General features: G+C 35.6%; 2 protein-coding genes and 1 long non-coding RNA gene across 4 annotated transcripts; 1 reads left to right on the forward strand and 2 right to left on the reverse strand.

Moving 5' to 3' along the window:
- Window positions 1–308: 308 nt before the first annotated feature.
- Window positions 309–1,226, reverse strand: LOC126585873 (photosystem I reaction center subunit psaK, chloroplastic). Of its 2 annotated transcripts, none has more exons than XM_050250443.1 (3): window positions 1,059–1,226; window positions 699–779; window positions 309–602 (listed from the first exon to the last, which is right to left on the reverse strand). In XM_050250443.1, the coding sequence occupies exons 1-3, from the start codon at window positions 1,140–1,142 to the stop codon at window positions 375–377; spliced, it is 393 nt and encodes a 130-aa protein (XP_050106400.1). In that variant the 5' UTR covers window positions 1,143–1,226; the 3' UTR covers window positions 309–374. The 2 variants fall into 2 exon arrangements, with proteins under 2 accessions (XP_050106400.1, XP_050106401.1); XM_050250444.1 differs by having other exon boundaries at window positions 699–775; window positions 1,055–1,221.
- Window positions 1,227–2,474: 1,248 nt separating this feature from the next.
- Window positions 2,475–5,177, reverse strand: LOC126585872 (glucan endo-1,3-beta-glucosidase 2-like). Its single transcript, XM_050250442.1, has 4 exons — window positions 4,776–5,177; window positions 3,476–3,805; window positions 2,902–2,932; window positions 2,475–2,787 (listed from the first exon to the last, which is right to left on the reverse strand). Exons 1-4 carry the CDS (start codon window positions 4,849–4,851, stop codon window positions 2,688–2,690), a joined length of 537 nt encoding a protein of 178 aa, XP_050106399.1. The 5' UTR covers window positions 4,852–5,177; the 3' UTR covers window positions 2,475–2,687.
- A 3,021-nt stretch (window positions 5,178–8,198) lies between these two features.
- LOC126585875 (uncharacterized) lies at window positions 8,199–10,675 on the forward strand. Its single transcript, XR_007610682.1, has 3 exons — window positions 8,199–8,417; window positions 8,686–8,799; window positions 10,408–10,675. It is a non-coding gene; the product is annotated as an uncharacterized LOC126585875 (long non-coding RNA).
- Window positions 10,676–14,658: the final 3,983 nt, after the last annotated feature.

Below are 14,658 nucleotides of genomic sequence, written 5' to 3' on the forward strand. Positions count from 1 at the left end.
TTAGATTATGAATTATTGAATTTTCGATTTTGGTTTTGGGTTTGAGGTTTTTCTTATTTTTGTTGCATCAGTCTATATGATGATGCTAATGTCATTACGGCTTAAGTTTTAACTTTCCCAAATTCTCAATATAAGTATATTTTCTTTAGAGTGTAAGTAGGCACCTATTTATATGTTATGTACTAAAATTAATTAAATCCGCTTAGTCTGCCTACGAGCTAGGTGTCAGCCCGACTATCGCCTAACGCCTTTTAGAACAGTGCTAAGCAGTTGTATTGAAAGGAAAAGGTCATAATTTTTAGCCCATGTTCTATAAATATAGGACTTGGAAATATCATTCAGTGCAAGAGTTCACAAACATCTTCCTCTTTTAATTACAGGGCACCAATATTCTTAAGGCCAAGAACAACTCCAACCCCAATAATGTGACCAACAGAACCACAGGCCAATGTATCAGCAAGAGTAAACCCAGCTGGGTCACCGGTCTGCAGCCCAGAGTCCCTTGTTTCAAGCTTCAATCCTGCCGTTGACTTCCTGTTTGCCGACGGAGCCAACCCGAATCTTCCGGCAAACAGCATTAAGCTTGTTGTGGTCACCATTATCTGTCCAAATCAAAATTGATTAGTAACTTAATCACATTAACATTCCGCCGTATGATCTGGTTTTTGTGCATATAATTAAGTGAAATATTTGCTTACCAAATTGGTAGGCGAGCCGATGTAATCGCAGCGAGCTCCCAAAGCGCCCTGGCCCTTGCGCCTCATCGGCTGAACAACTGCCTGAAAAACGAGGAACGCCTCAATTTAACATGCGCACTAGCTTGCCTCGTAAACGACTTGTAGCTCAAGCAGTTAATAACATTTACCCCTCTACGTTCCACTAAATTCAAGACTACAAGCGCTCAAAAAGCATCATTACCCCTACACATGTTACGCTCGATAATTTGTGTTTAACATCCGCAATGACGCAACGAGAAACAGGATAGACAGGATCGACGAACGTCAAATCGTAAACGTATATTCTACATCATGCCATGAAACACGTTGAAAAGAACTTACCATGCTTCGCGCATTGGAGAATGAGATTTTGGGTCTGAGGCCATTGAATTGTGGGAGAGAAGCGGTCACAGCGGCAGCTGCCATTTTCTGAATTTTGCTTTGCAATTTTCTGTCTCTCTTTTGTTTGATAATTTTATGAGCTTTTGCATCCCGTAATATTGTTATAAACTTTTTGAGCCACAGCCACACGAGCAACCTGTGGCTTCAGAGTTCCCAGATTCGGATACACCAGGATCCTTGCCTGCTGACGTGGCCCTGTGCCATTGGATGTGATCGTATTACTTAAATGGATAAGGTTCTGTGTGCTGGCAGCAGCTTCTGATTTCATTTGATTTTTGGATTTTCACATTTGGGCTTCGATTGGGCCAAGTTAGGCCGGACTGGGTTGGCCCTGAAGATTGAAATTCAAATCCAATCCATTGATGGACCAGCATTGAAGTTTTGAACAGTGACCGAGGGTAATATTGTCATTTTATGTGTGTATTGTTTATGTTAATGATGACTTGGTTTCCCCGGACCGTTTTTTTTTGGGTGGGGGGGAAGGACAAAAGATGTAATCCGGTCGGTGAGTGGGCCCCCACATTTACGAGAAATTTTTAGTTGTGACGGGAATAAGGATGGTACACCATCATGTGTTTTTATGCAAGTGGTGAAAAATTTTAATTTTTAAGTTATTAACCTTTTAACACATATAACCCACTATTTATATAAAGACACGTGGTATACCATCTCGTGTAATGGTTACATTGAAAAATCTCTTTGTTCACCTCTGGATTTTTGTTTCTTGGGATTTGATTGGTTCGCTCCATGTGTTTGAGTAACCCCCAAAATCTCATTCTTCTTCTCAAACATATCATCTCTCAATATATCTTGAAAAAAATAATAAGGGTAATCTTGTCATTTCACGACATAAATTGTTTTCATATTTGTTCTTATACAAAATTTATCAAACGGTTAAGAAGATTTATCTAATAATGCTCTATCTCAAATGGTTGTTACTCTCTTATTAGCAGTACTTGTTATTATAAGAGATGTGTCAGTAATGTAATAAGATATTTTGTTGTTGGACATGAATATTTGGTATGAGAAATGACAAAAACATAGGCAATGGAATGTCATTTTTTTTGTCATTACAATGGTATCTCAAGCCAATCATGCACTGTCATATAAGAAAGTAAGTTAAAATGCTTAACAAAACGTAATTGATTTAAAATGCCGTCACAATATCAATCCCCGATATATGAAAGACCTGGAAAAGAAAGGAAGATGAAATCTACAACGGGGGAAACATCATATTTCATGCAAAGTGATGGTTAGATTTAGAAGTCCCCTCCCCCGCCCCCCCCCCCCCCCCCCCCCAAACAAAAAAAAAGACAACATGAATGAATACGTTTAGAAGAAGAAAGCAATCAGGCAAAAGTTGAAAATAGAGGATTTGATTAATTAGCGGTAATAGATTCCAAAACCAAAAACAAAGATAGGGATAAAGCATATTACGGTCACAAAACCCTAATCTAATCATGTTCTCATCTCCTGCTTTTTTTCCCCCACAGTAACAGCTGGCTTTTTGTACAAGCAGGTGGAATTTTGGCTTTTCTTGGCAGCAGTTTAATTAACCCCATCAAAATATCAACTGCCTAGATACAAGGGGAGTAAAAGGCAAGCAAGTTGCCACCACAGAGAGCTGGGATTTTGCTTGGAAAATGGAGGTGCTGCAGAGCCTACAGATCTGTCAAAAAATAGGAAGAAAATGTGTGTATCAGTCCATGCGCATTTTGTAAATAACATAGACACTTGTATTTCAGACTACGAAAACTAAATCGTGCAGATGGAACAAGCGTACCCGGGCGCAGCATAGACGCATTTTCCATGACCTGTAATGTCATGAAACTGATCAGTAGAGCAGAATCGAAGGCATAGATTCGACACTTAAACGACAATATCATAGAGCAAAAACATTCTAGTAGAGTTTGTGCATCCCCGAACGGATATTACATTCTTGTTACTTATTGCTATGTGGAGAATCTAGAGATAACCATTTACTCAGGAGATTAATCTGAAAACTTGGTAAGATTGCCAACCCTACCAAATGCTATCGAACTTAATGGCGGCTTCCCCCTTTAAGAACACGAGTGCAGGGTGAAAGGCCGACTTAAAAATCTGGGAAGAACTAGATCATTGGGGTTACAAACTCCAAAAGTGACACAACTGTACCTTAAAATTTCAATTTCAAAGCATAATAACTAAGGGCCAGTAAATAATTCATTTCATTGTTTTGACATGAAAAATCCAATTAGGTATGACCTTAAAAAATTGATCTCTAAGTTGTTCTAAGTTCGAATCCACGACAAGATATTATAAGTGACCCGTTGTTACAGTAATTATTATAAGGGAGAATGGGGAGATGTACAACTTACTTGGGTTAGTTTTAGTGACAGCAGCAGTTCCCCCAAAATTGCAAGCAATATCTGAATTCCCGTTCTGCTGATAAAAATTATTGAAAGCATAAGAGGCATGAGATACCAGAGTATCTGGTTCGTAACACGCTCCACCTTGTTGAATTGGCTTGCAGTCTGCCATTCCCAATCCACAGGCCCAGTCTAATGCATTCTGCAAATCGGCTTGGGAAACCCCGGGAAGGGCTACGCACCATGTTGTGCCATCAAGGAATGTTGTGTTCCCTTCTGGTGGTGACAATGTGGTGTCTGGTATTGCTCCATCTTGCAGCGCCACTTCCATTGATGAAACTAAAAATTTGCAGAAAGATCCAAAAATGTTTCATCAGGGTGACTTCATTGGTCATTGTTTATATAAAATCAAGCCGGGTCACGGACAGTTTGAGTTCATAAAATGATTGATCCTATTTGAAATTAGCTTAAACATATATGTGCATTGGTCTATCATCTGTGTAGCTCATCCAACATTATGTACAAGGTGGGTAGAGATTCAGTAAAATAAATCTTCAAGTTCAGGTAAACTACCTACAAACTCAAGCAACAAAACATAAAGAAAAGTGGATAGCTAACCCTAAACTTGAATAATACAAGGGAAAAAGTGGCGTAGAAGATCATGTGCCTCATGCTCACAAAGGATAGGAATTTCAGTAGGTTTGTCTGACTAGGGGGTATCTCTCACAGCGAGTGGAACCAACATGGAGTCGGGCGAAACCAATATACGGGGATATCATGTTTTTATGAGTAATACCCTACATTCCATGATACAGGGGTGCCTGCCTTGAGACTACTTTTCTTTTCTTTTTGGTTCAAAAATTGGTGACAGAAACAGAAGGGTTGGCCTACTTCCCAAGCAATTACATATTTTTCCCTAACAAAAAATCCTTCCCTTGCTTATAAAATGTAAGTGGTTATGGTAAATAAATATAAAAATTAAAACTTTTAGTACTAGATGAGAGCATGTTCATCCCTTTATCACATAAACTGTTGATGCAAATCTCAGAATGTTTCTCTCCAATATTTTTTAAATAAAAATAATTCTGTAAGCTTCAAATGTCCATATTCAACTGTATGTTTTCCGGGAAACAGATCATAAAACAAATATATAAACCTGACCAGAAGCTGCCAACTTCTAAACAACAAGATCTCAAAACAAAAAAACAAAAACAAATAAATAGCAAGAAAAAATAACATAAAAACCAGAAAACTCCAAAGCTAGCTTTGCCTTAAACAGAAAACACGAAGGAAACAGGAGAGAAGTTACCCAGATGGCATCCCATGAGCAAAAGGCACTGCAAAACCAAAACCCATAGCTTCTTTCTCATGCTTGATGATAACATTCCTCACCCTTCTCCAACAAAACAAATAAATATATGAACAGAAAAAGGAAGAAAAAACCCTCAGCAGAAAATATACTAAATATAAAATTTAAAACCGAAAGCCCCACTACTCTCTCTCTCTCTCTTCTCTTTGTGTTTAAGAGGAGTGAGAAGCATTTGAGAATAAATGGGAGGTATAAATGCAAGGGTTTTCTGAAGAATCTGCAGTTTCTTGAGAGGAAAATTATTTCTTTTTCACTTTTTTTCTTTCTTTTTTGTTTTAGAGTATTCAAGAGAGCGACAAATGCTTTCAGAAGCTGAGTTATTCACTCTGTACAACTCACTTTTGCAATATTTGACATTTCAGAGAGAGGCTTCAGAGTTCAAACACCTAAAATATGAAAAACTTCATTCACAAGGTGGTGCTAGAGTGCCCTCCCACCCATAAAAGCAATATTTGGCTCTTGGTCTAATTTCTCATTTCTCACTCAATTTCTCATATGATATATTGTATCCATACCACCACCCCTTGGATTTTCTCGGGAATTTGCATGTTTTGTTGAGGTTATTTTTGTCCACCAACTTTGAAATTAAGGAAACCTACTGAGCAAGTACTGGCCGGGTTGAGTTCTGGGCTCAATTGGGTTTTGTTTTAAAGTGGCCCAATTTTGGGGATAGGGCCCATGATGTGGAAGATGAAGTTGGGTCTGGTGGGCTATGCTTTTGTATTTATAATCATTTTTTTTAAGAGAGCATTTTTGCTCACCATTATAAATTATGATGTATGCGATCATACGCATAATCATTCGCCACGTATGCTTTACTTAAATTTGGTAAAAAAAATTCAAAATTGAAAAAGAAAAATTTAATGTGAAAGTTAAATAAAAGGTCATGTGGTAGATAATTAGGTGTATGGTGAACATACACCATAGTTATAACGGTGAGCAAAAATACTTTTTTTTTAATACATAAAATTCCCTAATAATTTGATAACGTTAATGAGAAACTTTTAAAGAATCAAAGTTTTACTAATGTTGGCGTAGTCATAATGGTTATAACATTTGAGTTTGAGTTCCCATCTTAGTAGTTTAGAGTTAGTTTAAAATAGCATAGCACTTATATAGAAAAGAAACTCCCCACTTGTACTACGGTAATAGTCAAGTGCAAAGACAATTGGAGTTTAAGTTTTTTATTTTCTTCAAAACTAAACGTAGTTTTGATTGACATATTCATGTAAAAAAAAACATATAGTCCTACTTACCTTTTTCCCCCAAGTGCATTATTAGGGGTGGTTTGGGAGTGAGGTGCTTAAAAAAAACACCCATGAAAAAAAGCTGTGAGGGTTTTAGGTGTTTGGTAAACTGAAAAAAAAAAAGGGCTTATTTTGGAAGCTGCTGTGAGAATAAGCTGAAATCAAAGGAAAAAGTTGAAGCTACTATTTGCAGCTTTGGAAAACTGGTTTTTTTTCAAAACACACGGAGCTACAGTGCTCCTTTAATGAAAAGACCCACTATCAGATTGCTTTTTTTTTCAAAAGCACTTTTACAAAAAAGTTTACCAAACACTTTGCTTATTTATTTTACAGCCGCTTATTCTCACAGCACAGCCGCTTATTCTCACAGCAGCTTTTTTTCAAAGCACAGTAATACCAAAACAGCCCTTAATGTGCTAAAAAAATTCTTTGTCTTTAGTTATGACAAAATTATACCTATAAAACAAATAAACAACTTAATCAAGGTCAAACGTCAAAGCATCACACACCCACATAAAAAGTAAAACTCTTACACAGTGCTTATGCCGACTCGAGGCACCTTAGTAGTGCTCGAGCATTGCTCAAGTGAGATGGCTCAAGCACAATTAAGTAGCCTCAAAATTGTGCAAACATTGCTCGAGAGGAAGAATCAAATCGCTTTCCATTCTAACATGAATATTGATGTATATTAAGCATATCAGGGAAACTCCTTTGCTAAAATTACTCAGCACTCACCACTTAGGTTTTGATGTTTACATATGGATATGTGATCGATTTATGAGCTAGCTAGTGTCTGGTAACCAACAACGTATACAACAAAAATTCATGTACAGGCTGAAAACTGAAAAGATATTATGAATTCAGTGGCTTTTTCTTTAGAGCTCAGGACCATTCAAACTACAGAAAGAAAAAAACATGGAAACCAATAAATAAAGGCCAAGGGACACGATAACCCTACATATTTGGGGTTACAGAAAAATCTTGCTGCTGCATGATTCTTGCTGGTAGATTCAAACCTCTATTAAATTTTAGCAATGAGAAACACTGATAACCTGCAGATTTTGGGTCACATAAAAATCTAGTTTCTGCCTGATTCTTGCTAGTAAATCCACATTGCAAAATCCTCATTTAACTTGGAAAATATTACCACTCGAGTCATCTGAGGTAGTGCTCAAAGCCTCAAACCAATCTTATGGGAAATTTTCTGAAAAGTACAGGCATTTCAAAAAACTCTTAGGGCTCAAGTGGCTATATATCTTAATCTTGAAAGAAAATTCTCCTGCTTAATAACAATTTCGTTTTTAGTTGTTTCACATTTAAGATTTTGTTTTCGTGCATTATTCCTTATTTCTTGAGTCAAACTAATCAGACACTCTTATAAACCTATCATATTACATTTATGGACTATCATTTCACCCTTATAGACTTATCTTCTTTTGAGATTGATTGGTCTAGCCCTTAAATATTAAAAATCATTCAAACAGTCAAGTTCTGTTATTCCTTCCCATGACCTTTTTCATCTGCTATTCATACCATCTTTTTGTACTATATTTTTATATCATCTTAGGTGACATTTGATGTAAACAACCACACCATTTGAATTAATTAGATTTTTAAATTTAGTCATTATTTAATAAACTAATAATTAAGAAAAACTAGTTAATTAAATGATGATTGTGGTATACGATGAGCCTTTCTTCTTCATTTCCTTAGGTTTTGCAAATTTTTCAAATGATGTGGAGATGTAGCTGTCCACATCAGATACCACCTAAGATTGTATAGAAATGTGGTATAAAAACATAGCATGAATAACATTACTCTTCTTTATATCTAAAGCACAAAATATTAATCCTAATTCTCTTAATCCTTCTCTCTCCCGTGACCTTTTTCATCTCTCATTTCCTTATATCTGAAGCACAAAATATTAACCCTAGTTATATTCAAATTTCTCCATCAACCTTCTCTTGAAAAATATGTTAACAACATACATGTGGCACCCACTTTTATGAAAAGAAAAAGTGCATCCATTCAACAACTTGCTACGCACAAAAGTTGTGATTACAAATATAATAAAGTTGACCATTGAGCAGTGACCAGTTCCCAGTTTGATCTTGTCTGGGCTCAATGCTCCAGCACCATTTAGTAGAATACCCGAAGCCAAATCACCAGCTGCAAATTGAGTCATTTGCAAAAATAAATGATATAATTATGCAAAAATAAGATCCAACAATACATATAAAACGTTAGACAGCGGGACAAAGTCTAGCAGTTAGATGAGCAATCACAGCAGATCGAGCAGACATGGAAGCGACGTCAAGAGCTTCGGGAACATCAGGTGTGCATATTTTTATGGTACCAAGAAAGAGAGAATTCAACTTCCATACTTGGATTCCAAACCCTAGTTTTTTTTTACTATTTTTGGGTTTTTCTTGATTCAGCCATTACGTACCACACACCATTAGGGTTTTAATCATATTTTTTTATTAAATTAGTAGACTATAGTTCCGACTTAATATAATATATTCCCAAAAGTCTGTTTAATATTAAATTTGTGTCATAATTTTCAACTAATACAGCATTTTTTATATGCTTTGTTGAGGAAGAATTTGTCTGTGCCATATTTTGTCCGTTTGTCGGCCTATCAAAACAGCGGGAATATTGGTGGCTTGTTCACTGTGCTTTCTCATGCATTTTTCCGCTGCTACTTCCTTGAAATGGTATTGTTTAAAACTTTTAATCCTAATATACCATTATTGTTGCATCTCCCCACTACATTTCATGTATTCATATAATTACGTTGATTAATTTATTCACCATGCATTCCTCACATATATTAAACTCCTGAGGTTGATGTGAAAAGCATAATCTTTCTGCGGAAATCTCTGTACTTGTAGCATCTTAAGCTCCTAGCAATATTTTAATACATTACCCATTTTTAGTAAAATAGTTATAGTGGTTTGGACATGTGGAATGAATACATATAGATGCTCTGATTAGAAGATTAGATTATGAGACAAAGGCTTGAGACAAAAGGGGTAGATGAAGACTTGGAAATAGACTATAAGAATAGACATGGAGTACTTGGAGTTAACGGAAGACTTTACACAAAACTGATCACGGTAGCATTCTAAGATTCATACACTGAAACCACTTAGTGGAATAAGCCTTTGTCGTTGTTGTATGCACTTTTAGTAAAATACATTATTAATTATGCAAATGTGGGAAGAAAAATTAGGTGAGGGCAATTGATCTAGTTTCCATGAACCTTTATCGAATTACAGGTAGAATGGGGGACCGATAGGTTTAGAGCATCCAACACATTGAAAGGCTCTCTTATATATATGGTATGGATAATGATCAAAGCTTGAATGTGATGGGCATAGATATTTGTTTGCTTGATACTTTTTTGGTCTATTCCAACCAAGACACTATTGATTTTATTTCCATCGGTTTTTTGTACTCATAACAAGTTTAATCGATCAATTAGCATTTACAAACTACGACTTATGAATAATACTATAAACACCAACTGTTTTCTCAAATCTCTCAGACAATAAATGTTTCAAAAAAGTTTAGCCCCTTATATACATATTCCTACATCCATGGGCGGATCCAAGGGAGGTCCTATGCGTCACGGGACCATATGGAATTCGGAATATAAGGGTGAAAGGTCGCCGGAGGACCCTAAGACTATCTGGTATGGGACTTGAGAGAATGCCCACAAATTATTTAATAAAATGCCTCTATGACAAAATTTGGCCGGCTTTAGCAGGTGATGCTCGACAAGCCTCGGCATCATGCCTTGGAAGTTGTCAACAAATATAAGCATAACAACATGCCTACCTAGGAAAAATGAAAAATAAATTTTGCGCTCAGTGCGTGGATCTTATATAACAAGACTCTATGAGGTTAGAGTCTTGGATCCGCCATTGCATATATCAATATTATGTGATCAACAAACATAATTTTAAATACTATATGATATCATGTTGATATACCATACAGAGAGCGTATCAACAACATTAATAAACAATGAAGATCTTACTATCGACCTCATAATAAAACATAAAATTGTCTTTGTCGATCAAGCAGCTATAATGGACATTTGAGACATTTAATGTCATAATTTTTACTGGTTTAGCAATTCTTTTTCACTTGTACTGGAACTGCACTGATTTTCCCAAACAGTTGTTGTCACTAGTACAAAGTGTGCCAATAATGCACAATTCATTATTTTTCCCTCAGTGAAGATGTGCATAATTTTTTTTTTTTATGAAACTTTTATTGTATGGTTGATAGGATTTTGTCTCGTTCTCTTGTTGCAGAAGGAAATAGAGCATCAACTGAGAAATTTGTGACATTCAAAAACAAAATGCGTATGGTACAATTGATTGAGGTAGACTTGTCTTGTAAGATATATTCGTGAATCAGAAAAAGTGAATGCAAAAGTCTCACTGATTACTTCTGGTTTAAGGTTCATTCTTCCAGCGACCAATTATTAATTAATTATTAACATGTTCTGTAACAGTTGAAGAAACAGAAAGATACTTGAGAAAATTCCGAAAAGCAATGGAGTTAAAAAGTTTGTGTTGATGTGACTGATTTACTTGTTCGTATTAGTGCTTAATTAATTGCTTAATTTAACGGTTCAGAATTTTTTTTTTTGTCAAAGAACTGTCCAGAATTTCGGGCCCTTGTTATTTTTTTTCTGATCAATTATTGAATATTCCACCAGTAAATAATTTTGTCTACCTTTCAAATGCGTCCAAAATTCCTAAGACTATTAGGTTTTTTGCTTTTTGGCCAGATAAGAATATTAACATAAAGATAGCTATGAGGTAGCTAATTACTATGATTATGATAAAGCTATCACATTCTTTACTATAATTAGATTTAATGTCTGAACTGATGGCCGGAAACAAACCTTAGTGGGGTTTGGTTGTTAAGGTGCCGCGTTTATGAATGCTCGTGCATGTTTTATAGTATGAAGTTATTTTCCAAACACGATCCATCGAGTATATATTTAGTTTGTCTACAAAATACAAACCTAAGTTCATTCCGATACGTTAAATTTACACATTGTTACCATATCGCTTCTTAGTGACTTGTTCTTGTAAACAAACTCCTAATACTCAATTAACCTTTCGAGAACATATATTAGTCTTAAAATTTTACTATGTTTGTTAAGATCGATTACCGGTTAACCATATGTATTAGAGGTTAACTTGGTTATAGCATTTCCAGTAGCTCTACCATGAAATGATTGATTTGGTTACCATTTACGGTTGTAGACAATGTGTTTGCTCTCTTCTATTCAAGTTTGAATTCTCTTATTCGTAAGTTGAAGTACGTAGATCAGAACATCCTTTTTTTTCAAATTTACCATTGTATTCAAGTGATTAAACAGTTAAAGTCTTGTTCTAATAATCTAATAATTATTTATGGTTCAAGTTTGTGACCTCAAATCAAAACTAACAAGCGAACATTAAATGTGGGTTTTTGGTTTGCACTTTTGGAGTGTCAAGGCTCAAATGCAAGAACAATCCCACTTGCTGCACTTTTTGCTGGCCTTTTCCAGAAAGTAGGGTTTCCATGCAAACATCGTGGGGCCCTTTTCATCATCTTCCTCTCAATCTACTTCTCCAAAAGTGTGAACTAATATATTTCAGTATGAAATAAATCTAATAATCTAAAATAATCATGTAGGCTTTTAAGAGTCTTGTTCTTTTCAAAAGGAAGGGACCCAGCAGAGAGCACCTCCCAATCAATCAGCCTCAAACAGTTGCGACCCATCTCCCTCTTTTGCTTCCAATCCTGCTGACATGTCATGCTTTCACTGTTTTTTTAGGCCATGTACAATTGTAGCATCGATCTAATCTGTCTCCTTCTTGCTGGTTAGTCTGCTTCAACCTCCTAATCAAATTCAAAAGACATTTGAAGGTGCACATGGAGTTGATTAACTAAACCCAACATGCATGCAATCCGCTACAACTTATATCCTCGTGACAGACTTGACTGCAACAAGGTGTATATATAAATTATTAAGTATATTTGTCTCTTTCTTCACATGATGCAAGAAACAATGTTAACTAATTAGATTTTAGCCCGTATCGTGGAAGATTCAATGTAGTTTATTGCAAACGAACCTTTATTTGCTAATAGTAATTATCCATTATCCTCAGAAATTCATGTCCTTCTTGCTGCGCAGGGGCGCAGAATGATGCCAGTGTAAAAGAGCATCTTCAACTGCAATGAATCACTGCCATCTTTTGAAGTTTTAACCCATCTAAGTATCATACGCCATAATTTGGCATTTTCATGTCATACATTTGATATATTTGTTTTACTTTAATCTCTTGATTATTTATTTTTCCAGAGGTTGTGACTTCACTATTTATTCCACTATTTACGCTTGGGCACTTATAATGGTCAAGAGAGTGTACTAATGAATTCGAGGTTTTATGTTCAAATCTCTCTTTCGGTATCACTTGCGTTAAAACATGACATATTAAGCAAAGTTACTTATCGTTTCAAATATGATTATTTTCTGGCGTACTAAAATTAGGATTTGACTACAATACTTACATGTATTTAATACAATATATCTCAATGATGACCTCATATACATAGACAAATACTCTTAACTAACAGAGCTAGTCAATCAAATACTGAGATATTATTTGATCAATCAAATTAATTTGGTGTCTCTTAGTATCGACGAGCAATCATTTAGCATTGGACACTATTTGACACTTCGGTTTGGAAATGCTCCATTGATCAATGACATTAACCTTTAGAATGACATATGATTTTCAAGAATTCAAATTCTCAAATCAACCATTAAAAATATAAACATTTGAAAATTCTACTACAGCCGACATCTGTAGGATGCAGCCAATGAGTAGATAAATGGAGTAGAATTCTTTTTCCTCCAAATTCAGTCTCTTCTTATTTGAACGGTTACGATTTTGCCATGTCAACATCTTGTGTTTACTTCTTTATGAGAAAAAAAAAAGCAAAGAGAAAAGTGAGAAAGGAGGGAAGGAGAGGGAAGGGGAGGGGAGATAATCCTCAATTAATGTATTTTACTACTATCATTATTTGTTTTCAATACTAACATATATATATATATACACACACACACGATAATGGTGAAAAAGGAAAGAAATTTACTTGAAATGAGTTTACGGTTTCTGTGGCACTCTCGTCCAATATGTCATATTATGTGTATTTTTTTTTTTCAAAAAACATAATATTATAGCATGGAAACATCAAATGATGCTGAATTCCATACAAGTTGCTTTCGGAAAAGAGAGAAAAGAACCAAAACAAGCCATGCGGCCGGCACAGTGGGCCATCAACAATTTAAGAGCATAGAAATGCAAGTCCTTAATTTTAACTCAAGATATTGGTAACAAAAACGCTAGGCTGAAGAACGATACACGTTTTCTTCGGAATCTCATGCAGATACGTACCAGACATGGTGTGGCTTGGAATTCAAAACCAAAACTCGACATATTGAGAGGAATGACCATCATCTCCTTCATCAAGTTGGTACCTTCTTGGCCCGCTCCGTACAATAACTCCTCTGCAACTCCTACCCCTCCATTGTTTTCAGTAGGGGGCAGCATTCACGTCGCGTCATGTTCAATCGTGTTTTTTATGTGGATTAAACTTCTGTTTAATTGTATTTTGACAAATGCCTTGACGATATCAACTCAACATGTTTATCAATCGTATCGTGTTCAGATAATTGTAATTATGCGAACATTTTGTTTCGACTGATTTGCATTTGTTTTTTGTAAATGTGAATCGGTCGACCGTATGGTCGATATCATTGACACTGTATTCTTCGACGTTATAGTTATCGATGAGGGTTAGGAAAGTGCAACTAGGAAAATTTTTAACATACCATAAGACAATAATTTTAACCATTACATGAGACGCGTTCACACTTTCCTCTTAGAATATGGTTAAATGCTTACAGTTGGACCTGCAATCTACGTCATACATTATTGTACGCAAAAAATCTCATACACACTTTAGGTTTGAAACATGAAATCAAAGCATGTGTGTATTTGTATTGACCAAAAAAAAGCATGTATGTATTTGTACTTTAATTTCTCTGTGAACTCATGCACATCAAGGATAAGCACATCTTTCCCGGACATTTCATGAGCTGACTGTTACGGTCATCAACAGGGGCACTTTCGACATTTTACAGTGGAACCGCACGCGCAGTAACTTCCCGGCGCTACGGGAACAGCAAAGACCACCAATCCCGCACGTGCCTAACTGGCATGTACTCTTATTTCCTCACTCTCAAAAAGTTGATAATTTTTTTAACTTACATTGATGATATGTCAACAATAAGAAATAAGCACATTAATCAACACTTAAATAATATTCTAATCATTAACTTTCATATCGTTTAATTTACAAGCCTACTTGTATTCCTCTCATCAGAATTGTTCAATTTTTTAATCTTATTAAAAGATCATTCATACGAAAAATCATTTCAATTGGAGATTGTTTAGTCATTTAAATGTATTGAGCAAATCGATAGGGTAGGTACT

This window comes from Malus sylvestris, chromosome 10 (assembly GCF_916048215.2).
Source record: "Malus sylvestris chromosome 10, drMalSylv7.2, whole genome shotgun sequence".
Classification (NCBI taxonomy): domain Eukaryota; kingdom Viridiplantae; phylum Streptophyta; class Magnoliopsida; order Rosales; family Rosaceae; genus Malus; species Malus sylvestris.